The 27,181-nt window shown below is 44.3% G+C and overlaps 1 protein-coding gene across 9 annotated transcripts in view; it reads right to left on the reverse strand.

Moving 5' to 3' along the window:
• Positions 1-334: 334 nt before the first annotated feature.
• Positions 335-27,181, reverse strand: part of LOC124123129 — a 91,055-nt gene continuing 64,208 nt past the window's right edge. For all 9 annotated transcript variants that reach the window (XM_048399086.1, XM_048399084.1, XM_048399085.1 and 6 more), the window contains exons 2-16: positions 16,599-17,580; positions 12,045-12,224; positions 11,272-11,338; positions 10,553-10,643; positions 10,242-10,369; positions 9,864-9,943; positions 9,296-9,412; positions 8,618-8,666; positions 8,271-8,403; positions 7,522-7,650; positions 6,886-6,954; positions 6,613-6,691; positions 5,931-6,025; positions 5,677-5,805; positions 335-5,355 (exon numbers count right to left, since the gene is read on the reverse strand). In XM_048399086.1, coding sequence (XP_048255043.1) covers positions 3,001-5,355; positions 5,677-5,805; positions 5,931-6,025; positions 6,613-6,691; positions 6,886-6,954; positions 7,522-7,650; positions 8,271-8,403; positions 8,618-8,666; positions 9,296-9,412; positions 9,864-9,943; positions 10,242-10,369; positions 10,553-10,643; positions 11,272-11,338; positions 12,045-12,224; positions 16,599-17,580 — 4,683 coding nt within the window. In that variant the 3' untranslated portion in view covers positions 335-3,000. The remainder of the gene's footprint in view (positions 5,356-5,676; positions 5,806-5,930; positions 6,026-6,612; positions 6,692-6,885; positions 6,955-7,521; positions 7,651-8,270; positions 8,404-8,617; positions 8,667-9,295; positions 9,413-9,863; positions 9,944-10,241; positions 10,370-10,552; positions 10,644-11,271; positions 11,339-12,044; positions 12,225-16,598; positions 17,581-27,181) is intronic.

Here is a 27,181-nt window from a genome sequence, read left to right on the forward strand (position 1 = left end):
TAACAACAAGTCCCATCTTTTAACGGTTTTTAGTATGACGAGGCTTGGATCGAACCACTGACCCTCCGTTCTCCGGACAGACGCCCTGTCCACAAGACCACGGAGGCGGTCTCCGGGAAGACGCTCTATTCACAAGACCACGGAGGCGATGGGGAGAATGAAGGATATTATCGATTTTCAGCTGTATCTGAGTATATCCCGGGTTCGATTCCCACATATGTACATATGTACACCATGTATGAATAAATACTTATAACCTTATACTGATGACTTTAAACGTGTCAAAGGGACGCGTTTGTCATAATAAACGTTCACTCAACATACAACAACACAATTTCTTTGTAGACCATTTATTTGTAAATAAGTCATGTAAAATGACAAAATATTACTTGTGAAATATTTTGATTCTTTACAACACCTAGTCGTCACAACCACATGCAATCAGATAGCGCTACAACACCTCTCAGACACAGCCCCTGTCGGGTCTCACCTTTCAAACAATACCCCTTTCGGGTATCACATCAAACATCAAACATTCACCATAGAAGTCAGATACAAGGTCGAACAAAAGAGAGCTTGATGACGTAGTGACTAATCACGGCTACAATTCAGAGAAATATTTTCGGAAGTCACCGAACTGTGAAAATCTGATATGAACCTCGGTTCATAATAATTTCAAATGATCTAACAAGTTGCTTTTAAGGTTGAGACCAATGACACCAAATCTCTGGCACAAGAAGGCCTGAAGGGTTAACGTATTGTGCTGTGGGCGTCGTGACTCTTTCAATTACGGAGTGAGGCAGGAATTATGTTACTGTATCAATTGTGTTTTTTCATCCTCTTTTCCTGCAAACAACCACCGAGCAATATAAGGAATGCTGTTGTAACCTTTAACAAAGGGAGCAAACTCGTCTAGGTAGACCCCAAAGGACCCAGTATCGCTGAGCCGTGATTATTCAGGGATAGGTTAAGCGTCACCACTATTTTGCCTTTTACACTCAATGGAATCTGTTTCGACAGACAATGAAGACTGATTGTTCTCTGGCGTTGACGTTTTCTGTTATAGGATAGCAGCCGAATAGTGCATTTACACTTGTATACATTTTTGTATTACGATAAGTTTAATGCTTCAACCAAAATATAACCTGGTGTCAAGTCAACTTGAAGACGATGTTATTTCAGAGTTGTGAACAACCAACTAGTGATATGTGACAACCAACTAGTGAGATGTGACAACGAACTAGTGAGATGTGACAACCAACTAGTGAAATGTGACAACCAACTAGTGAGATGTGACAACCAACTAGTGAGACGTAACAACCAACTAGTGAGATGTGACAACGAACTAGTGAGACGTGACAACCAACTAGTGAGACGTGACAACCAACTAGTGAGACGTGACAACCAACTAGTGAGACGTGACAACCAACTAGTGAGGTGTGACAACCAACTAGTGAGACGTGACAACCAACTAGTGAGATGTGACAACCAACTAGTGAGACGTGACAACCAACTAGTGAGATGGGACAACCAACTAGTGAGATGGGACCAACCACGTGTGTTTACATTAACGTCTTAACAGTGTGTTCTCCATTAAATTCTTCCAGCGTCATGTTCGAAATCTATTCATGGTAAATATACCACGCGAAAGTTAATAAATAACCATAAAACTGAAAGAAAATAAACCGTTAAGATTATTCATTGGATGATGGTAAAATCATACTTTAAAAAAGACATGGGATTCATTTAATGTCCCTCTTCGTTAAACCTTACAAAGGAGCACGTGCGTTAGAATGTTGCCAGGACAAGTTTCTGTTGTCATGACAACATATCAAATATAAACAGCCTCAAGAAACAATGCGTTGCTTTGAGACAATAACATCGAATATCTTCACATATCTAACGTACCCTTGAAATGATCAACAACAATGAAATAAACACATCAACAATAATACAATAAATGTTTCGTTCACCCGAATCGCAGTTGGGCCAATCCACGGATTTGCAAGTATAACATAAATTATCATAAATTAAACCTAATGCAAACAGAGTTTTAAGTACTTTGTGTGGAACATAAGAATGACAGGTGCCATTTTATCATATCGGTCCAGTTCTATCACTTCACCTCACTAGAGAGGTCAACCGGAAGTAATTCCAGGTCAAGGTCAGTGTTTATACGCTCAAAGCGACGTCAGAACAGTCAGACAGAGGATTTGTTCACAAATGAGTCAGAATTATGTCGGTTGTTCTTGGAATTCTCATCACAGAAATACACCGATTTTCAAGAAATCATCCACATTCTGAAGCGGGTCCTTGGTTGTTCGATAATATTGTTCATAAATACAACGATCACAATATGGTTCGACAACCCCTCACGTCTCCCTCACCGACACATACACGTCTGATGATAACCGACCTTTACCTCTAGGTCAATTTACACACTTGTCTGATGGATTCTGACCTTCATGGTAGGTCGTGAATATATAAGGCTGATGATCGTTGACCTTCACCTGACTGTCAGGTCACACAGATACACTTATGATGATTTTCCACCTTCAGCTTACTGTCAGGTAACTCACATACACTTTTGATGGTCTTTGACCTTCACCTTACTGTCTAGGCACACATACACTTCTGATGGTCTTTGACCTCCACCTTGCTGTCAGGTCACACATAAACTCATGATGGTCCTTGACCTTCACCTTGCTGTCAGGTCATACATACACTTTTGATGGTCTTTGACCTTCACCTTGCTGTCAGGTCACACATAAACTCATGATGGTCCTTGACCTTCACCTTGCTGTCAGGTCACACATACACTCATGATGGTCCTTGACCTTCATCTCAATGTTAAGTGACGTACTGTTTGTAACATATCTTCAAATCAATTGCAGCACTCAGTTCATTCATATGCACCCATGCTTCACAAGTGTCTTTTGTCACTTATTAAATATCAGTTTTGATGACAGATGTCATAATGAATATATTTCATCCAAGGAATCATATTTCCATGAACGAAACAGCACCTTGATGCAACATCGTGGGCTTCACAACAGCCATTGCACCTGGGGAGTTGTGTCTGCCGTAGCCAGGCGAATTGGTTTTGCCGTAGCGGTCGAACACAGAACTGTTTTTGGCCACCTTCCTGAGCTGGTCGGTGTATGCCTCATTGCGTTCTCCCGGCGCGTGGTGTGGCGTGTGGGCAGGTTTGGGAGGGGGCTCAGACGCCGGGGTGTGGTAGGTGGAGTATTGAGACACAGGAGTTGAGTGGTAGTGTGCGTTGTTGTGGCTGTGGTAGGGGGTGACTGAAGCCTGGGCGGGAGAAGGGTGATCGCTGTACCTTCCCCCCCGGTCAGGGCGACTGGGGGTCGGGGCCTGGGGGTCCTCATACAGACCTAGATTCTTCCTCCGCGAGACAGGAGTTGACATGGAAACTGGCTTGCCTTGAAGCTCCGTGGACCGACCCATGGTTGCCTGCCAGGCGTTCTCCTGCAACTGACGAGACAAACCTCCCTCGTCGCCAGGCTTCTTCTCAAACCTTTCGATTAGCGATGTGATGGACGGTGCATGGGCCGGGCCTCTTTGGTCACGTGGGTCAAGACGTTTGTCTGATGAAGGATGAGTAGGTTGGGGCGGGTCAACTTGCTGGTGAGCGTGGTCATGATGTTGCCTCTCGGGGAGGTTTCCAGCACTGACACTCCTCCTTGAGTCCTTGTGAGATCGGCTGGGTCGGGGAGGATCCGGGGTCATCTGTTTCTGCATGTTCTGGGTGGTGCCGTATCCCGGGGACACGTACATCTCACTCTTCCTCTGTAGGATGTGGCGGTAGTCGTCAGATGTCGTCGACTCCTGGTGATGGTGAGACAGGACAACCGGCTCAGCTTGACCTCGGACCCCCGGGCCGTCAAATCGTGGGTCAAGTTTCGTCTGATTCTCGTAATTAGGAATCAGCTTGGCCTTATACACGGGCACAGCCGTAGCTTTCACCCACTTGGAATCGACGTTGCTCAAATGTCCCACAGACGCATCAGTGGCGTCCGGAGGACCCGGAGGACCCGGAGGAGCGAGATCGTCGTGAGCCCGGGTATACGCATCGGAAATACTGATGTTGCTCCCTAGAGCGATGGGTGCTCTGTCCCTGGTTCTGTAGGAGGAGCCGCTCTGGGGGGACACCTTGGCAGTGTTCTTGTTATTGTTCTCGTCACTAGCACCGGGGTGGTCAGAGAAGGCGGACACGGGTTGCACGTGCCTCTGCCCTGACCCATGTCTGTCTCGGGCTGCACGTGCGACCTCATACTTGGACGGAGACTGGTCCCTGCTGCGAATACTGCTGAGAGTTGATGGTACCGACTGGTTTCCGGAGTGTGTGGAAGTCCTCGACACTGGGGACTCGTAGTTGAGGTTCTGATAGTCTCTGGACAGCTTGTCCTGGAAAACCTGTATAGGATCGGGAGGCGCCTGGCCGGAGTGACCTCCATGAACTCCATGACCTCTTAGTTCTTTGTCCCTCTTCTCCGCCTCGTGTCTCTTCTTCTCCTCATCCCTCCGCGACCTCCTCCCATCCCTGTGCTTCCTCTCCGTGGATTCCTGATCCGACTGGGCCCACCTGTCGCGTGACACTTCCCGCTCCCTCCTACCACCCTCGCTCTCGGGGGATTTCTTAGCACTATTACTGTTAGAAAATTTCTGCACGACGGTATTACGGAGCTTGCCAAAAGGATTACCTGAAGTGGTTGGTTTAGGCTGTTGAGCTGGAGTAGTGTTCTGAACCGAACTTTGTATCTGTTCGTCATCACTGCGCTGATCTCTTTTCAACCACGATTTGAGAGAAAACGGCCCATTTTTCTTAGGTTCCTGGGCGTGTGTACTAGGCGTAGCGGCAGTACTGGGAACACTTCTAACATTGTTCATCCTAGCCTTATTCAGAGATTCATAAGCCTGTTCCTGATTCTCATAATTAGCAACATAACGAGGCTGGTTCTCATAGTTAGCAGTTCGTTCTGCAGGAACAGGCTTGACAACCTGCTCCACTGTTTCAGGGCTGGTCTTGTTGATGGCAAGCGGCTTGTGGACGTTAGGGGGGGTGGAGGTCATGGGCTTGGGGGAAGGGGAGTGACTCCTCTGCTGCTGGGACGTGTACCTGGCCACCTCCTTATTGTCCTCACCCTCGCGTGGCAGAGGGGGGCGCTCGGGCTTCATCTCCTGGGTGTACTTCCCCACGGACTCGATCCAGTTGTTGATGTGCTTCAGATGCTGGGCTCGGTTAGCCTTCATGTCCTTGTCATCGTTCAGCACAGAGAGATGCTTCAGCATCTTGGACTTGACGCTGCTGAATCCCTGGCCTGAGGATGACGACTGCAACAAACAATGGGAAATAATGAGTAAGTGAATGTTGTTAAACGCCCAAGGAAGCATTTTTAATCCATAAATGTCGGCCTGTAATTATGTCTGGACAAGGCAAACCAGTGTTAGCATTGATCCACGCTGTCGGGGAATGATGACGAAAACAGGAACATTATAAAAGTCTTTTTTTTTAAAACATCACCGTTGTTTCCCCGTTAGTCTGGAATCCTAGATGAATCCTATGAATTATGTTTATGCCGTGTATCAGGTGGTAACTAGTTATAGGTACCATGGTTTCCATGTCAGTCCACTAAGCAGAAATGTGACACTCACCAGCTGACTCTTGGACCTAAACTCCAGTTCAAACTTGTTCCTGGCCAGGTTCCGATGCGCCAGCTTCCAGTAGTATTTGCAATCATGCAGGAACGTAGCCCAGATCTGGAAGAACTCGTGCGGCGTGCACTGAAACACCAACAGCATGTTGTAGCCAAAATATCCATCGTCAATTTGTCATTCAGTAGTTCTAAAGAGCAGGATATGGTATATCTTTTACAGCGTCGAAACACCAGGTGTGAATCATCTCTTACCTTCCGGTTGTCATGGAGGAAGTAGGAGGTTGTCTTCAGGAACCTGTTCCTGCTGTCCTCCAGCACTCGCTCCTGCTCGAACACCACCTCCAGGGCTGAAACAAGGGAGGGAACCAGTGAAGATTGGGGAACTCCAAGATAGAACTCGGCACAAACTGACCTTCTGACCTGAGTCTTTCCCTATTCATCGACAAAATGTTACATGTTTCATCCTATGGAGTATTTTTTTTTCAAATAGTCCAGAGACCGCCTCCGTGGTCTCGTGGTAGAGCGTCCGCCCGGAGAGCGGAAAGTCCGGGGTTTGATCCCGGCCGCGTCATACCAAAAGACGGTAAAAGATGGTACTTGTTGTTACCCTGTCTGGCTCTCTGCATTAAGGGGCTAATACAAGGACAGTTGACTCGGAGTCAGTATACTGTTTTTGAGTGGGGAATTCATGTTAAACTGCGGCATGGTATCTCAGTGAGCTAGCGCTATAAATCGGCATCAGTCCGGACTAGTACAAGCGGCCACATAAACACACACACACGTAGATGCACGTCGCTATATAAGTGCAATAATCATGGACGCGACGTTAAACCCCATTTCACCTCACCTCAAATAGTCCAGTAGTTTAAAGCACATGTTTAAGAACCATGTCATCACATACTTGACTTTACATACTGTATAACACAATACCTACCACAGGTGGCGAAGTTGTCGCTGTTGACTCGAAGCGTCTGAGTGAGGTTACTGCTCTCTCTCTTCGACAACGACTCGATCTGAGAAGAAAGGAAGATGTTATCAACGTCGTATGCATGGTGTATAAACTTGTCCTTAAAGGAAGATGTTAGGGGGCCAGTAGTATTAGATTCTGCAGTTTGAGTTGTGTCCCTTGATCGCGCTACAAACGTCGCCCTGATCGGGTTCCTAGGTCTGGCAGCACCAGACAGTTTACGTGCACCAGCCTACTTACCCTCTCTCTGATGGCGTTCACCTCCCCTCTCAGGTCGCCCAGCACCCGGTGTATATCATCAAACGACACCTGCAACACCAGCATTAACATACAACATCTTATACGGTGGCAGTTGAGACCGTGAAATATATTCTATGTTATGGTCTCTGATGACAGTTGAGATTTGTACAGTAAACTACGGTTATAACGAAATCAATGGGACTGCTATTTTTAGTTCGTTATAACCGTAATTCGTTATAAGCATATATACAGTCAGCATAACTACAGCATATAGTCGGGACTAAAAAGTTAGTTCGTTATATCCGTTAGTTCGTTATAACCGTGTTCGTTATAACCGTAGTTTACTGTACTATGAAATGATGTCAATGACTAGACACCTATCGAGGTGAACGATTTACAAATTGTGGATGACATTCTCCTTTGGGGATAAACCAAGTGATGTACAATGACGGATATCTGCTGTGAATAGGGTGGGATCATAGGAGCTGCAGTATCGGTAGGCTGTTCAGATAGACTAGATACGTGAGACGTGAGCTGAGAGAAAAGGGCGACTGTTCATAGAGAAAGGTAATATGACGGAGGTAAACCTTTAACTATCGTTACAGTTATTTTGCTGAATCTGGTTGCCATGGTTACCTGTGCAGCGTGCCTCATGTTGGAGGGTTCGGGTAACCGGAACCTAGTCGGACATCCGAGGTCAAGGTCGTTCTCATACTGCTGTACGTAGGTCTTCATGACGAACTCCAGCAAGTTGCCACGCCGCGTCTGAACATTCCACACACAATCAGAACATGCATACTTTACACACAGCGATAATTATTAGAAATCTGGCAAAAATGTAATGTGTTTATTAGAGCAATACCTTATTCAAAAGTATTTACTGCCAAACTTCCCACTATCATTAGCACTTCGCATAACTCCCAATCCTACGGCAATATGGCCATGTTCCCCGAAGGTGGTTTGGGGCGTTGGGGTAGCCAAGTTGTTCAAGTGTTCGCTCGTCGGTTCGAAAACCAGGGTTCGATTCCCAACATAAGTACAATGTTTAAAGCCCAATCTGGTATCCCCCGCCTTAATATTGCTGGAATATTGCTAAATCGGCGTAAAACTGAAACTCACTGAAACGGGTGACACACTACTGCCACAAGGGGCCAACCATTAAAAGAATACATTGTTGGCTGCAATAAGCTCTTACAAACTATGTGGCGAAAATAACTATGTTCATCCTTCCTTTTACAGAAACAATTGCATGTTTTAAAGCAGTGACTGACAAAATATTCTGTCTCTAACAAAACTCCCAGGCTCTAAGTAGAAATTTATGAAATGGTCCCTTGTTTGAGATGACTGTGTACGACAAGGTGGGCACTGGGTCCCTGTGGTTCTACCCTATCAGTGGAGTCCTTCAACTTGGTGAGGATGTCCAGCGTGAAGCCGTCCGCCTGACCCCTCTCCGCGCTGCCGCCGTTCAGGTAGTTGCCGATTGCCAGCAGCGTCTCCAGGAGGTTCTTCAGGGCAACGCTGTAAGGGGGAGAAAACGATACGTTGTTTGTAACAAAGAGTATACAAATATGTTCAGAAAAATAACAGCTATACGGACGTAATTTACCTGTGATTCGTCATAAACATCGTTTGCTGTTAAAGTCCATTAAATCAAGAATATCTGTTTTTACATTTTTACAAATTATTTTACTTATCATTAGTGATGAAAATTAAAAGTAACGGTGATAGTTACCTGCTTGTAATCTCTTCACATGCAGTGTTGAGTTCTCGCAGCTGTTGATCTGAAACAGGAAGTAGCCCATATTACAACCTGCCTCATTTCGCTCTTCAGAAAACGTGGAAAGACAAGCACGACTGCCCCATTCGTCACCACTCGCATGTTTCCGTAACCTACAACAAGTCTACATTCGGCTTGTCCCGGAATGGGGCGAGTTGGTCAGGGCAGCCAGTGGGCAAGTGCAGCGGTGCACCACTTGTCCGATATAGATCGATATGTTTTAACATTCAGTCAACTTATGATAAAACAACAACCAGGGGACCTTTTAAACCAAGGACCAGGGCAATTCATTTTGCAGAGTTGCGTCCCTTGGACGTGACAGGAAACTATGATGGCGAGTTCAACTCCTATATCGGAACTATGCTCCTGATCGCGGGTTTCAACGAAGTGTAAGACCTTGAACCCTTTCCCCAAAGCGATATTAGCGCTATGACTGTCGCAATCCCGAGTCAAGTATGACACAAACACGCACGCACGCACGCACGCATGTCACTACAAAAGGGCAATAATGTTGAAGGGGGCGTTAAATTCCATTTCACCTCTCCTCACTCATTCATTTCAACACCAGGGCTCGGCTGGTGACATGGTTTCCATGTTATCGGGCATATTGCAACGAGGTAAGTCAGCACATACCAATCTCGAATAAGTTGACCTGAAGTCTGTGTTTGAATCTCAGGAAGTCGATCCGCTCACGGAAGTGGTCCACCTTGGACAGCTCAAACACCAGGTACTCCGGACAATCAAGGTTACCTACAAACACATACAGGAATCAGCGAATGCATAGATGCGACAAATGCTTGTTGTAGCTCCTTTTTCCCATGCATGTTAATTGACACAAATGGTATCAACCAATCCAATCGTGCAGCAATTCGTTCTCTACATCAATCGGTAAGTCAAGGTACGTGACCACCCACTTATCCTAATTGGGGCGGTCGGGTAGCCTAGTGGTTAAAGCGTTCGCTTGTCACGCCGAAGACCCGGGTTCGATTCCCGACATGGGTACAAAGTGTGAAGCCCATTTCTGGTGTCCCCCACCGTCATATAGCTGGAATATTGCTGAGTGCGGCGTTAAACAACAAACAAACAAACAAACTTATCCTAATTATGTTATTACAATAATACCTTTGACCTTAAACCTGAGAGCACTACCTGTGACATTGCATAGGATAGATGTATTTAGGGGAACATCCTTGTAACTTACTCGCTCCCTTGCGCTTGATGTGGTGGAGGATCTTGTCCAACTCGCGAGGCGCGTGAATCAACTCAAGCAGATCAGCCATCCTGCGGAGAGAAACAAGATGAAGCTCTCATAAAATCCCGCTAACGAATACGTTTATTCATTATAACGTACAAAGCATTATTTGTCAATGGAAACATTTCTTTACAATAATTGAAATATATTTTTTTCAATATAACCTTTCCTCTTATGTACTTGTTTTAGTTAGATCTAGACTTGCCTTGGCTTTAGTAAAAAAATATTAAATAAATATACATTCCACAGTCATTGTGCAGGATTATACTGGTCTGTTAAAGGCTGTTTTGTAGATTTATTTTAGGATAAACTTAAGAATGGATTTACCCGTCTTTGTGAAGCGATGACATGTCAAGGGCTGACATCGACTGTATGACGTCATTGAGTGTGTGACGTAGTTTTTTCATCTCTAACGTCACGCGCTGGGATTTATCACTATCGAATATACCCACAGGCTGAAACACAAATGAACAATTTAATATATTTTTAATAAATGCAGACGTATGCCTTTTAAAAAAACATCACTGGGGTCAAGGCTGTGGAGTCCAACATTAATACAGACCTAAATTACTTAAAACGTCGAACATTTGTGCACCTGGCATTCAACCCTCATCAATTTGCTAACCTATACAACGCACCTGCTGTTTTGGGCGACCTCTCCGGAAGTAAATATCGTCGTACAGTGTGACGTCATCAGATGCCGAAGGATCGCCGGTCTTGGAAAATAATCTGATAACACATAAAAAGCAGTATTACTAAGCAATTTCATTATATTACTATCTGCTGAAGTCGATCTAATGAAAATCAGATCTTAGACTATCATTCTGCCTTTCACGAGCAAAAAATGATTTTAATGTTTGTTTGTTTGTTGTTTAACGCCGCATTCAGCAATGTTCCAATGTTTTATGACGGCGGTCTGTAATTAATCGAGTCTGGACCAGACAATCCAGTGACTGACATCATGAGCATCGATCCACACAATTGGGATACGATGACATGCATCAACCAAGTCAGCAAGCATGACCACCCGATCCTTTAGTCGCCTTTTAAGACAAGCATAGTAGCGTTGATTGTGCTGAAGATTTTCACAAATATAACGCACAGGGGCTAAATATTTTTGATTATATGCTAAGATGTCAATGCTAACTGTATACAAGCGGGGATTTTTTTCTGATAAAGTCTTTTCACAGTTCCCATTTGACGTCACAACTACTGAGTGTGACGTCATCATCTTATGTGACGGCACTGTTGTTTATGTCAGCAATACGTCAAATATCTTCAGAGCAACGTGTGTTCTGTGTGAGTTTGTATTTACATGTACAATTAAAACCTCGCTGACCAGGAATGTTCGTTATACCTCTCAATGTCCTCTGTATCCAGTTTGGGTTCCAGCATGCTGTGCCACACAGTGCCTGACTCGGATCCTGCAGACAAACAGCGTGTTGACAATTACAGATAAATATAATACTGATGATCAGAAGTGGCAATAAGGTTTCAGCAGCATGTGTTTTGCCTTCACAGAGTAACCTGCTCATGCCGATTGTAGAGGCATTATACGACTGACTGAATCATCTCATAATTGACTGCTCAGATTAAAACACGAATTCCTCTAAAAAACGGTAAAGGATACTAAACTGACAGTAAAGGAAAAAATATACACTTGAAAATTGGATTTGATTGCAAACGTTATCAAAATTTACTGAGCCAAAACATACAAACTTAAGGTAAAAAATCCAACTATGATACCCGTATCCATTACAACACTATTAAATATTTATATATTTAGCCATCAACAAACACGGGTGTATACTATGTTTTGCCCAGCAGGCTATAAGACAGCTGGTAGGTGTACATGGACTAGACTACCATTATGTCTCTTAAAAACAATTCATTATTTATGATTATTTTATATATTATATATTAGAAAGAAGCCCGAGAAAAATAAGAAATCTAGACTTGCCAAAGTACTATGGATCGACTCGGGAGTATTCGTATATTTTTGTTTCAGAATCTTTTGAGAGGCAAAGATTGGACCAAAGGCGTCATAACGGTTCTAACAGATATGTACGTGTTAGTGTGGAGTGGGGGATGGGGGGTGGGGGACAGGGGAGAGAGAGACTGGGTACTCACCAACATCTGTCAGTATGATGCGGTGCCAGTGCAGTGGCTTCATCTTGACTTGAGGATGGATGATGGGTTTGTTGGGGTACACTTTGTTTCCCCGACTCGGCCTGGGGGGCAGGGGAGGAGGGATCTCCCCATCCTGCAGCAACGCCACGGCCTGTTTCCTCTCCTCCTCCAACTTCGTCCCTGCAACATCGGCAACAACACGTGGTACAGAAACAAACGTCAAAACACGAAAAACAACTCAACATGGATCATCCAAGCAGCCACGACCCTAAACAACAGGTGCAGGACGAACAGACAGACAACATTTGACTCATTAACTCAATCAAAACATGACAATATTAATACATACACGGCTACAATAACCTACCAAAAACGAGTCTGTGTCACAGAACTCTCGGAAAATCTCGTCGTGACGACATACTAATACAAACTACCCCATAAACAAATCCAAAAAGAAATGCGCAGTGTTGTCAAATCTCTGTCACTTCAACCTGTTGATTACTAACAATGTCGGCCACATCGTCTGCACCATGCACGACTGCCGTCCAGATGTTGCAAAGGGTCAAACAAGGACGCCAGCTGCTCTCCTCACTCTTTCATAATATGCACAGCATGTACCAACATACACACACATCATTCACGTACACTGTCCCGGGACAAAATGCTACGTATCGTCTTTTTCATGATTTCCCATTACCATTCATATTGATTCTAAAGAACACGTGTCAATGTATGTATTAATGTACTAATGTACAAATATCCACTATAAAACAGAACACGTGTCAATGTATGTATTAATGTATTAATGTATTAATGTACAAATATCCACTATAAAACAGAACACGTGTCAATGTATGTATTAATGTACTGATGTACAAATACCCACGATACAACAGAACGCGTGCGATAAAATAGATTGATTGGCAATTTTGAAACATATATCGATCTCATTAACATAACTAAATAGCTTTACGCATGAAGACAACCACACATTAATCAGGACGTCTATATTAGGTTATAATGTATACTACTCAAAACAAAGAACAGCCACAATTGGAGGTTGTGTGACATGACAGACAAGCTATAGTCATAGGAAAAAATCGAGTTTTCTTTAACTTCTCTTGAGTAGCAACACCCTACATTTATATGATATTCAAATATTCATACCTATACTGAATGAGAGATACGTCCATGAAAAACTACATACCATGTGTTGAGTTCATCGTATTATTAGAACTGATGCAAGTCAGCATACTGACCTTAGGCCTTGAGGCAATTCCTTAAAATATTTTCCCTTCGCAATGTCTTTAGTGTTTCAGTTTAGACAGCATGACGTCACCGCCACAATCACCTCTACCATACGCTAGTTCTTGCTACCTTCGCCACACGCGAGGCTACCAGTAAGGAAATGACACAAAAAACGTCCGTCATTAACAGCGTATACGTTAACGACAAGACAAAGCGATTAGCCTGCCACCTCCCCCTCGCATCTTCCCCTGGGCCAGGTATCTGGGTGAGGGCCCGACCCTGTCAGGGGTTGGGAGCGTGATGAATGGGAGAAGATAGGCGATCCAGCATCTCTGATAAACACCGCTTACCCAATGTAACATTACCGGCCCACTGGGCGTGGTGAACACATCGCCGTACCTTCAAACCACCGCAGGAGATGACTGTTCGGCTGACCCTAAATTACGTTAGAATACATTTAACTGCACTTTTTACAGGTTGATGTATGCCCTTTGACATTCTCAACCTAGGACGGTACAGATGTAAAATTCGGGTCGACCTCTGCGTGTCTCTTTGGGCATCTGGACGACTCTGTCTGGGCAATTAATGTTGTGTCAGAACCTTTGACGTTACTCGGCTGAACATATCCTTCCTACTCTGGACGCTTTTCAGGGCTCTTGTCATGTGCCACCAGACGAAGCTATCACCGGTCGCTGAGTAGTTTTAGTCCCCGTGGAACTTTCAATACGATTGGATGCTTCGGTTGTTGAAATTTATTTCAAGAAACCGATTCTGCTAGGAATCGAAGTTCCAGCAAGTTATAGGGAACAGTATCAGTTGATTGTCAGTTTCTAAAGCAATTGGAGCTGCTTGGAGCTACTCGTGTGCTGTGAATATCACAACAGTAGGGATAAGGACATCATCCAGCATGCAATGCATTTCCAGATGTCAAGCTCTGCGAAAATTACTAGAACAGACTCTCTCCTTGCCTAATTTACAAACTTTCAGATGTGGAGTAGCTTCTATGAACAGCAGGCATTGAAACACAACGAGGGCTTTCTCTCCCTGCCTGTGTCAAAATTGTCCCAGAGCAGTCCAACAGTGAGCTAGCTACCAACTGACCGATTTATGCATTACATGGCTGATCTAACTAGAGCATCAGAGTATCAGAGATCCCCATCTCCCAAGGGTCACGAACACGTCTACTCCAAATAATTTAAACCGAGATAGAGTTACGTTGTGTTACGTACGAATCGTGTTTAAGTACTAACTCCCATCAATTACGCGCCCGCTACCACTTGTGCATTAAACGAAATCAGTGATATGAGTTTGTCGATCACCAAACACTGAATGTCTCAGTTGAGGCGACAAGCCACACTTCAAAGGGCTTCCCATACATACAACACAAGAAACAACCCGCTGTCAAACAATCCAAGCCCAGTATTAAGCTTGCGAATCACAAAGGTGGTCTTATAGTCTCCATTGAGAGACACTGGCGTAATCTCAGCGTTATGATAATGGCGGTATATTACACGGGGGCTGGTAAAAGTAACACCCGCATGCTACCTGGCCATGCACGTAGACTGGCGTTGCCTGCCCGGATCAGATGGAGCTATTTCCTGTGGGGGTCTCAGTTTCATGAAGACATTAGGGTTGGATTTCGCTGGACAGTAATGGGTGTATTAAAAGACGATGGAAGATATGGTAATAGGCACTTGAGCTTATGGATATGCTGCCCCCAGTTTGGAGGGGCATGAAGTTTGAATTGGAAATTCAATATTGTTTCAGGCGTACAAAATGCAATCTATATGAGCGATATGCAAATAAACTAATCTCGTAATAATATGACATTACTTTTCATTGTATTTCGACCATTAGTGAGATGTATCGCCTGCAGACTATACGCCGACAGAGTGTCGTACGGGCAATAGGACCCAGTTATGGGTTATGGGTATATATTATATAAGGTAACTGCATATCAGTGGCCATTCTACTCGACTTAGAACTATGTGACTGACACCGTATCTTCCACTGTAGTTGTCTGAAATGTCATGATGGCCTTCAACGATGGGAGGTAACTCCGTTGGGGTTCCGATATGTTCGTTGCGCCGAATGGGATTTACGTACCCCGTTTCTTGTCGTGAGAGCGGACTGAAGTCTGGATTTGGTGGCTACAATGTGTGACCTGGCTAAATGTGTTCAACTAAATGTATTGTTGTTCACGCTATCAACCACTGGTTTGGCGTGTTTATTTACAACCCGTCGTGGAATAGCTGTGATGCTCATGGCGATGACGCAGAACTCACTTAAACTTCTAATTGAATTCGACCGTGGAAATCCGGGTAGAATAGGTCTTCAGCAACCCATGCTTTCCGTAAGAGGCATCTATGCTTGTCGTAGGAAGCGACTGATGGGTTGTCATGCTCGCTGACTTGGTTGATGCATGTCATCGTATCCCCATTGCATGGATCGATGTTCATATTATCAATCACTGGATTGTCTGGTCAAGACTCGATTATTTATAGACCGCCATCATACAGCTGGAATATTGCTGAGTGCGGCGTTAAACAACATGCAAAACAAAAACAAAAAATCTAATTGAATTTCCATAAAATACCAGACGTCTTTTTCATATCCGGATGACAATCATAGCAAATAATGACGCCATCACACACCATGCCATTGAACGATAGGTTAATCACGCAATGATCCTTGTTCACCAAGGAAGACCATGGGACGTTGAGCAGAATGGCCTTTGCAGAGAGGATCTCACACGGCAATACAGTTAATATAGATGTTCGAGAGGGGATGGCCACGTACATCAAACCTACCAATGTTGTTGAGCAGACTGGCGGGATGGATCCCAGAGGCTTAAAGCCCTCCACATAGATAACACTTACCGGCGTCAGATGTTGACTGGCTCGACTCAGTAGGATAATACGTAGATATTGGACTTGGCGTTAGGGTTTGACTGGCTTGATCTGGGTCCACTTGCACAAAGCGACTTTAGCGCTACGACGATCGTAACTCCCATACTTTAACATAGGCTTACAATAGTCTTAGCGCTAAAATCGCTTTGTGCAAGTGGGCCCTGGAGGTCCTTACGGGATTAGAACTTCAATATAGATAACACCTACCACTGATAGATGCAGAACAGTCCTGAATCGGCCTGGGCCCACTTGTACAAAGCGATCTTAGCGCTAAGATGATCGTAACGCCCATACTTTAACATAGGCTTACTATAGTCCTAGCGCTAAGATCGCTTTGTACAAGTGGGCCCTGGTCAGTCCATTAGGGTGAGACAGTCAATACAAATCCTAGACTTACCGATGATGTTGAGCAGACTGGCCTTGGCTGGGAGGATTCCATAGGGAGATGACTTGGTGCTGGAGTTCTCCAGCATCTCTGCAATGGACCGCAACTCGTGCATCTTGGCCATCAGCTTGTTGATTCTCTCCTCGTACGTCCGCAGGATGTGCTGATGCTCCTTCTTCATCCTCTTCATCTCCTCGATAAGCTGCTTCTCATTGTCCGAGTACGAGTAGCTGGGCTCCACCCAGCGTCTCTGAGACTCGCCACTCTCCACAGTGCCACCCGAGGATGTGTGGCTATTTATAGTCCCGGGGATTCCCGGGGTCATCTCATAGTCTATTGCCGCCATTTCGTTTTTTTCTAGAACTCGTTCTTCCGGAATGGCGGAGTGCTCCCTTGTCGACGCCATTGGGTGGACGTACTTGAAAGCGTTCCTGTCTCGCAGTCTGAAGTACGTCTGGGTATCCACCGAACTATCAGTGGAACACGTGCTCTCCCGCTTCACCCCGGTATCCCAGGTACTGGGAGGGTACCGCTGAATCTCGTGTTTCTTTCCGTGACTAGCTTCTGGGAAGTCTCGTTCCAGCTCCCTTATAAAGTTATTGAAAGACGACACGATATTGTAATCATCAACCCGGTTCAGCACTTTGTTTTTAACGTCTTCCACAAGTTTATAGTCCAACCTATCTCGTGGTTCTTTCTGAACGACGCTGTATCCTGGCGTGTGATTGGCCGGATAGGATGACGTCATTATAGTAGCATGCTGCCGCTTGATGACCTCATCATCTTGCCACATGAACAATTGAGGAGAATCCTCGAAAGTCCTCGCGCCAAAGATGCTTCTGATGAGTCCGTCTTTGAACAGGCGTTTGGAGAACTTGACGGCCACGGCCCTTGTCCTGAAGCGTCTGGGGTACTGTTCCAGAAGGGTGGACACTAGCACACACCCCTTAAACACGTTCCTGTCCCTGCCCACACGGGGCCGACCCCAGTCCATCTGAAACAAATAACAAAATCAGCAATAGGTAGACGATGGAAATTAAATCTTACCACTCAACGAACAGAATGACCTGAAAAAGAACAATGACGTGGTGTATTTCACCTTTTTAACATCACTTTTGAATATGTCTCAATTTCAAATAATATATTCACAGAGCGGCTCCATACAGCGAAGACAATGTTCGTACCTCGAGAACAGAACGCTAATTTTACCGGAAGCACCATGACATCACCGCGTCCCAATATTCCTGTATGTCAGACAATGGCTTCTGCTCAACTTGACGATAGGCCTTAACATAAAAGTGCCTCTGTGAGCAATACCCATCGCCAAACTACCCCCTCTGGACATACTCAGAAGGGTGGATATGCACGTCTATTCTCGCTCACCGACAGGCCTCGTGAGTGGATGTATGTCACTGTACTGCAGGAATCAGCGCACTTGCTCCTATCTACAGTCTGTAAGACGGTCGAATCAATAAAGGTCGTGTAGTAGTATAGGATTTCTTTAATTGCCTTAGATCGGTCGATTTACAGAAAATTACTTCGTTAGTCTCATGGTAGGTCAAGCCAGGCAAATTTTGATTGGAGGGTGGGGTTTATAAGATCGGGTTAAAGGACTAGTCTTACAAAGATAAAAACGAAAACAACCTCAATATGTTTTTTCTAACCCTTGACGACACTGTCTGGTTGCATTAGATGTGTCTGGATGGGGTAAAGATATTTCCTTTAGTACTATAACACTGTAGAGCGAGTATACTGATCATGAGTGAATATAATGGCACACAACTGCTACCTTTAACAGACTGTGTAGAGTCGGAAATAAATATTTAGGTATGTCATCGACGTCTGTATGGAGCATGCAGGTTTGGTAGCTAGGGATGAAGATTATGTTAGCGGGTATTGTTTTATGCGCCGTTCATTATTATTTCAGCCGCGGGTTAACCAAACAGCGGATTTTGAGAAACATATGGTTATATCACGGTTCATGCAAGTCCCAACCAGGCATCAGAAAGGTCCCAGTCGCGTCCCAAAACGGTATTAGTCGGATCGAAATGAGACAGCCAGGTCTAGGTTATAGAGATGTCGGTTTCAGTCCACATCAATGAAGATTGCTACTAAAAGCTGAACATACAGTTTCAGCAAAATGGGTCAATGGGAATTAAACCCTGATCTTAATTGAGGCGAGCGAACACACTAACCACTACGCTATCAAACGTACCAGAGGTATACATTTCGTTGTACAAGACTGTCATACTGGTTTGTTTGTTTGTTTGTTGTTTAACGCCGCACTCAGCAATATTCCAGCTATATGACGGCGGTCTGTAAAATGGACCAGAAAATCCAGTGATTGACATCATGAGCATCGATCCACGCAATTGGGATCGATGACACGTATCAACAAAGTCAGCGAGCCTGACCACCCGATCCCGTTAGTCGCCTTTTACGACAAGCATAGTGGCCTTTTACGGCAAGCATGGGTTGCTGAAGACCTATTCTACCCCGGAGTCTTCACGGGTCCTATCATACTGGTATTAATATCTTCTCGATTTTCATGCCCGTGGTCTATCGTCATTATGTTAATGGCGGTTGCGGTGCACGTCTGTCAGTATTGCCACTACCTTGATCAGACGCCAAACGTATAATCTCCGCCATTGTGTTCTGGTTATTAACTATGATCAATGACTCGTTCCCTGCAGTGTAGGATAATGGAAAGCAAACAGTCTCATATACAGTTCCCTGGGTGCCGCACAGCATCTGACTCCCCGGAGATAACTAAATGCACCGTGCAACGCACATCAACCATACCCTTCCCCACAGCACCTGGGTCGGAGTCATTACGTGAAATCTGATCTAACTCTCGATCATCCAGTTACAACGAGCGGATTAGCGGGGTGATTGACGCTGAAGCGACACCTAGCGGTCGAGTGCTAAACTCGCGACTCCGTGACAGTCGATCAGACAATGACAGGTGCCTCGCTTTGAGGAATTAGACACGGCTGCCTGTATGTAGATCGCTGCCAACATGTTTTTCTTCAGTTAATCTAGTGTTTGTTTTCACTCCATGGGTTGGCATGTTACGTAACATTACGAAACACGTCATTGTTGGGTTAACGTTGTTTGTATGTAGCCCTTGAACACATTCAAAGATTTGGTACATTCTCAAAAAGCTAAAAACTGGTGAAGATCCCGGGTAGAATTAGTCTTCAGCAACCCATGCTTGACGTAAAAAGCGATTATCTTTGTCGTTAGGGGCTACTGACGGGATCGGGAGGTCTGGCTCGCTCACTTTGTTGATGCTCGTCAACGTATCCCAATTTCGTGGATCGATGCTCATGATGTCAATCACTGGATTGTCTGGTCAAGACTCGATTATTTACAGACCGCCGCCATATAGCTGGAATATTGCTGAGTGCGGCGTTAAACAACAAACACAAAATACTGAAAAGCTTCCCACTGAAACGATCCATAGTTATATGATCTCTCCTCTAATATTAAGCTGGCATACCGTGATATAACTGAAATGCAGTTTAAAGCGGTGTCAAACTCTCCTGACTCACTCGTGTTCCATTGCATCAACTAACATATACAAGAGCGTGTATACTATATATATTATCACTGCTGATAAAAACGTGTGTCAACAGGATATCAAATTCGAATTTATTTCTTCTCTTTTTAAATATAATCACGTTTTCTTATTTTTTTTAAGACGCTCGACGTGTAATTTTTCATAGTTCAAGCCCGCTATATATATTTCATGCCGTTGACATAGAAATAGTAAATAAATCGAGAAAAACGCAAACATATCATTATACAATCTGGTGAGATGGATCTTATATCATTCATGTTGAAAATGCAATGCGCCTTAAGTAAGTTGAAATGACCTGAACCAAACACACCGCCCCAAGATCACGACCGGGTCGTGTTTGTTTGTGATGGCACACACGAGACGTGGATGACATTCCGCCAGAACAAAGGTATTTCTAACAAGGAAAGATAAAATGTTTATTCACACGGTTCTAGTGAGATGGGGAATGCACAACGCGATAGCTAAGGAAACATACCGCATAAGGGACCACGACACCGCCACTGATGGAGCAAACTAAGCGGGAAATTGATATGACACGATTACGAAATGCCCATTCATACTTGTAAGTTTTCAAGAAGTTCAACAAGTAAAATGTCACTGTTTCATTACCTGCTACATCGAGACCACGCGTCGGGGTACAGTAACATCGTCTAGGAAATCTTGTATTACACAATGTATTTTTCTAGAAAAAAATTATTTTCCCGATGTTGATTTCATAGAGCTGGCAAAACGTACTTTTGTATACATTTCTAGATTGGTTTTGATTTCCTCAAATACATATATTCCAGTTATGGTTCAGAACTAGGAGGAGAGTTATAAGGTCAGGAAGTGAAATTTCAAACTTAGAATGTTTGGAATTTATACAAGTTCTTGGTTTGTGTGGCGCTGACTTGATTACTTAAAGGCAATAGCTGTAATAGCGTCAGTTACAACGCATATTCGCCCTGACTGTTTCTACGTTTGTAAGCATCAACCAGCTCATGGGTTTCCACTAAACCTGTCGTAAAAGTCGACTAACGGGATCGGGTGGTAAGGCTCGCAGACTTGGTTGATGCATGTCATCGTATCCCAATTGCATGGATCGATCCTCACGATATCAATCACTGGATTGTCTGGTCTACAGTCGATTATTTACAAACCGCAGTCATATCGTTGAGATATTGCTGAGTGCGGCGTTTAACAACAAAGACTCATTAGACTGTTGCGAGTACCTGTTCATCACGCAACTATTTATACCATATTCATATATCATTCGATGTGACGTTACCATTATACAGTAATCATTTATCAGAATGTTGCTATGGGTAAGGATGGGTTCGGGAGTCGACCACCCAAAGGCCTAGCCCGTCAATGACAACTACTGACATAAATCCCTCAGGACATAAACTACCGTGCTAATTGGTGTTATGTGCACGCATCGCCACGGGGCCTAGAACATGATGTAGATATCAGTTATGCCACTTTTGATGTTCTCAAGACGGCCTCCGCCATCTTTCATCTTCTGGCCCCTTCAATTATAGCATTAAGATCTTGAAAACACAGACAGAGCCATAACACGTTGTCGCTCAAATCTCTGATGGTTCTAAATGACGTCGGAAGACATTGATGTGCAGACGTTAACATGGCTGTATTCATCTTTCATGGGCCGTGTCGGGTGGCAATTATAGCGTGTTAGCGTCATATCTAACCTACATTGTCCCACCAAGTTGCCCTCAGGTTGAGTCACAACCTACATTTTCTGTATCCATGGACCATCAATAAGCTTTGCTGTAAAATTACTTTACTCGTCGAAGTATTGTGTGCGTGCGCATAACATGACTGCGGATGAATGCTGCAGCTCCACTCGCGCTGATAGGGAAACAACGGGGTAATATCTGCCAGGTTCAAACCAATCACGTGATATCTTAACACGATGGCAGACGACAATTATTTCAGCGCAGACGACACGTAGGTGAGAGATAATGTGTGCGGTAAATCTGAGGAGAAGAAGACTACAGGATTAGAGGAAGTGGACGTGGCAAGTCTAAGAAGCAGACGACATATAGATGCGAAGGAATGTATGCGATACGTCCGAGAAGGGGTTTGGGATAAGGGTGATAAGATAAGAGTGGGACGCCAGTATGAGATCCATGTATCTCTTGTCAAGCCGGGGTAACCAGCCTCCGGGGTTATGCCAAGATGCGAAAGATAATATGTGACACCATTTCATTCCCCAAGAGATGATGTCCGTTACCATGAATGTCAGAAGAGGGTTGACACTATATAAGATAGCGCTGGTAATACCAAACATCAGTAGACACCCTGTAACATCCGACAGGGTTAAAATAGACCCCTTAACATCAGACACAGCTGAAGTAGGCACCCTGTAACATCAGACACAGCTGAAGTAGACCCCTGTAACATCAGACACAGCTACAGTAGAATTTTGTAATATCAGACACAGTGTTGAGGTAAACCTATGTAACACCAGACACAGCTAAAGTAGACCCCTGTAACATCAGACACAGCTGAAGTAGACCCCTGTAACATTAGACACAGCTAAAGTAGGCCCCTGTAACATCAGACACAGCTGAAGTAGGCCCCTGTAACATTAGACACAGCTCAAGTAGGCCCCTGTAACATCAAACACAGCTCAAGTAGACTTATGTAACATCAGACACAGCTGAAGTAGGCCCCTGTAACATTAGACACAGCTAAAGTAGACCCCTGTAACATCAAGTACAGCTCAAGTAGACTTATGTAACATCAGACACAGCTGAAGTAGGCCCCTGTAACATCAGACACAGCTAAATTAGACCCCTATAACATCAGATACATCGAAAACAGATCAAACTACAAAGAAACTGTTTCGATTTGTTAATGAAAAAACCCTAGGATTGATAAGACAATTTAGAGAAACAATTTCTGGAAAATGAAAGTTGTATAGGCGTCTTTGTTTAAAGTTAGTCAGGTTTTCCCAGGTGTACATATTAAACTGGGATTTTCACGTTACTCTTGTCACAAAGCTGCGGCCTTTCACAGGAGATATTAAATCCATAACTACCCGTCCAAACACTAACACCTCGCCATTATATAGGTCGACATAGACAAACACATTGATCGCCAGCAGTGATGGGCCGCTTCCGTCAAACAACAAACACATCAACACTCAGATGGAATATTACATGGAACAAAAGCAGTTAGCAAACAGCGTAATTATCTTGGTCCAGTCCTCCGATAACAATGGCTCAATTAACACCTGACAGTAATTAGTTAAAGTGACACACAAGTCACCACCTGGGGTGTCATTGCGAGGCGATAGAAACAGCCGGGCACTTCGCACGTGCAAGGAAAGGGGAGATAATGCTTCTAAAAGCCGTTTGTATTGACGTTCTGAAAAGAAGAATACTTGACGCGCCTGACCACAAAATCTCATTAGAATAACTTCGATATTGTGAACTTAAATAGGGTCGGCCATCTCTTCTTAACAAATACACTACTCAAAGAAAGTTAAGGACCCTCCAGTTTTTTCATAATACAATAGATAATCTGTCATGCCATGACAAACATAATACATGCTCAAAAAACGTTAAGGACCACCGATTCTTTTAGATTGCTATTGTTAATCTGTCATGACATGACATATCAACAACATAGTAATATGAAAGAATCGTGTGGTCCTTAACATCTCTTAGCAGCATATTACAGAAATAGTTTTTTTAAATTTATCTGTTTTGCGCAGATTCTTTATTTATAAACTATTTTACGAAAGCAAAGGTTACATATATTATTAAAACAGACAGAGGCGTATACGTACCTTCCTGTCGTAAATAAACTATGTATTTTAACGATTCGGGAGATCTACCAAATAAACCTGCAAGAATATCACAGCAATCAACGAGAACAAAACGAAATACAAACAGGAGCGATATTCCTCTCGTCGTTCCTACACATCCACTCAAATGAAAATAACAGTTTATTATGATTTTATAATTATAAATGTATTGAATGCGCAGGTGTCTCTCGGACAGAACGGGGCACCTGCCAGCTCGAAAGGCTGGGATCAGGAACACATTATACATATTTGTAAAAAAGGCTTTGGTCAAGGAGTGGCCAAGAGAAACTCTACACCATGGGACGCCCCCTGAGCATCTCGCAAACACACCGCGGGATATGTCTTCTGTTTGGACATAGAAAATATTAAAAAACGTTTATGGAACTAATTGATATGACTATCCCCGGGCACAATGAGGCGTGTCCATAAATCTTTATTAAAAGGTTGCTGACAGCTTGAATTCATCTTGATAAATTGTTGACCGTCAGAACCAACACATGCGGGCAATATGAGCATATCAGTAAGGACGATATCAAGTTTAGCATCCGTCACGTGCAATGGTCATGTAAATCCGTACTTCCTTCTGCACTGATCACAATGGTCACTACATCTAATTGATGACCATTTATTGGAGAAATACTACAGGTCGACGACTGCGGCCAATTGAGATGGACATGTAGTGTGAAATATGACCATTTCGGCGATAGCAACATTTGTCTTAATTATCGGAAAAGCCAGGATGATTAATAGTTGGTCAAGGGCTATTTCCTTTGTACTGTCTACTACCAAAAGGCTATCATTTACAGTTTTGTCATTTTATAACCCAAAATCATAATTATTCTTTTACATGACATTTTGCATGTTTAGATTCAATATTTGGAACCTTAATAACGCATTCATATTAAAAATAATATTTTCAGCTCAAATGTGAATACTAGTACTTCAGCATTATTACAGAAGAAGAAAAAAAAGTAGAAGAAGAAGACGAAGAGGAGTATTTGAATAAGGTTTTACGCCTCTTTAAAAATATGTCAGCAATAGCACGTCAGGGGACACCAGAAATGGGCTTTAAGAAGAAGAGTAAGTGAGTATGGTTTTACGCCACTTTTAGTAATAGTAATATTCCAGCAATATCACGACGGTGGACACCAGAAATGGGCTCCACACATAGTACCCATGTCGGGAATCGAACCCGGGTCTTCGGCGTGACGAGCGAACGCTTTAACCACTAGGCTCCCCGACCGCCCCTTAAGAAGAAGAAGAAGAAGAAGAAGAAGAAGAAGAAGTAGTAGTAGCAGTGCTAGGTAAGTCATAGTTGAAATAATACTGCTGTCACTAAGAAACCCCTGGTATATGCTGGCTACACATCACTTACGCAAGCCTCATCATCCCTGGTATATTGTTAATGGGAAGCACACATTCCCCTACTGAAGCTACCCCTCCCCTAGACGTCCGACTCCTGGACGGAGCACCACGTAGATGCCCAGTGCTTATGTAACGACCAGCGGGGAAGGTGGCAAGACTGCGGTGGAACTGATCGCCAGTCATCATGTGCACATGTCTCACATTCACTTCAAGGCAGATCAACCCCTGGGTTTAATTTCCTGCCCACAGCATGTGTGATTTATTGCTGAGTGAGCCGGTTCTCGATCCAGATGCCCGCTGAGCGACCAGCACCACTCCCACCTACTGCCTACCTCCCTGCTCTTCACCTATCTTCATACATGGGTCCTGCTGTTCGCCGCTCTTCCGGACCCCCGACAGTAATTACTGGGAGATGTTACAATCCCCACTTCTGTGATGACCTCATACCAATTCCCAAGACCCAGCGGAATAATCACTTTTCCATCATATGTAAATGTTCGGTGTACGGTACATATATTAACCAATTTACGTTTTTATGCCCTGTCAAACATCTTAACATTTCTACTGCCCTGTTAAAACTGCGTAGTGTGTCATAAACCTGTTGATGAATTGACTTGTCATATGAATTAGGTACATTATATGTCATGTGAAAAATATGACGTGTTCAGAGATAAGATTCCTCCCCATCTTTCTCCAGCACATAACCAGACTTCCCTCTTCAAACCATCAGAGTAAGTCTCTGTACATTTCCAGCACAGCATCCGGCGGTACCACCCCAACGTTATTCTCACCCCACCCCCCAGTAGTCTTGTATTACCCCTACTCTGCCCCAAAACCATTGTCCCAAACCTCATTGCTCACCTCCCCATAATGTTGTTACGTTCTACCCTTAACTGACCTCTGCAGTATCTTCCCCAACCCCACACTGGTGTAAGTACCTCAGTATTACCAGTATCTTCCCCAACCCCACACTCAAACTGCTGTAATCACCCCTAACCTGGAGCCCTACAGAACACACACACCCCACCCCCGACTGCAATAATTCCCCTCTAACCTGACCCCCACACATCCCCAGTATCTCCCCCAACCCCACACTCAAACGGCTGTAATCACCCCTAACCTGACCCCCACATATCCCCAGTATCTTCCCCAACCCCACACTCAAACTGCTGTAATCACCCCTAACCTGACCCCCCACACAACATCTCCCCATCCCCGACTGCTGTAATTCCCCCCTAACCTGACACCCACATATCCCCAGTATCTTCCCCAACCCCACACTTAGACTGCTGTAATCACCCCTAACCTGACCCCCCACACAACATCTCCCCATCCCCGACTGCTGTAATTACCCCTAACCTGACCCTCCACACAACATCTCCCCACCCCCGACTGCTGTAATTCCCCCCTAACCTGACCCCCACATATCCCCAGTATCACCCCCAGATGGCGGTCAGGCGATCTGTATCGAATGTCCACAATGCTTCCTTTCATTGATGGAACTGACCGCTAAGGTTGAACTGACCCGACAGCTACAGATCGCTCGCCTTTGTAAGAGCAACTGTGTCCAGCCCCGAACAAGCCCTGATTGACAACACGCGTCAAGGAACATGTTAGTGCAGTCTGCGACTACCGTTCGAGATTACGCCACTATTTGAGCAGTGTTAAACCAGTACAATGTCATCACAACCGCCATGAAGGCAGTAGACTGATTTATAACAATGACTCAAATAAACCGTTTTCATAATACCGAATAAATATTATCAGCTCCGTGTTAGTTTGGCACAGGCAGTTCAATAACATATTATATGAAGTGAGCTATTTGGGCGATCC

Source organism: Haliotis rufescens, unplaced genomic scaffold (genome assembly GCF_023055435.1).
Source record: "Haliotis rufescens isolate VD_foot unplaced genomic scaffold, xgHalRufe1.0.p SCAF_19, whole genome shotgun sequence".
Classification (NCBI taxonomy): Eukaryota; Metazoa; Mollusca; class Gastropoda; order Lepetellida; family Haliotidae; genus Haliotis; species Haliotis rufescens.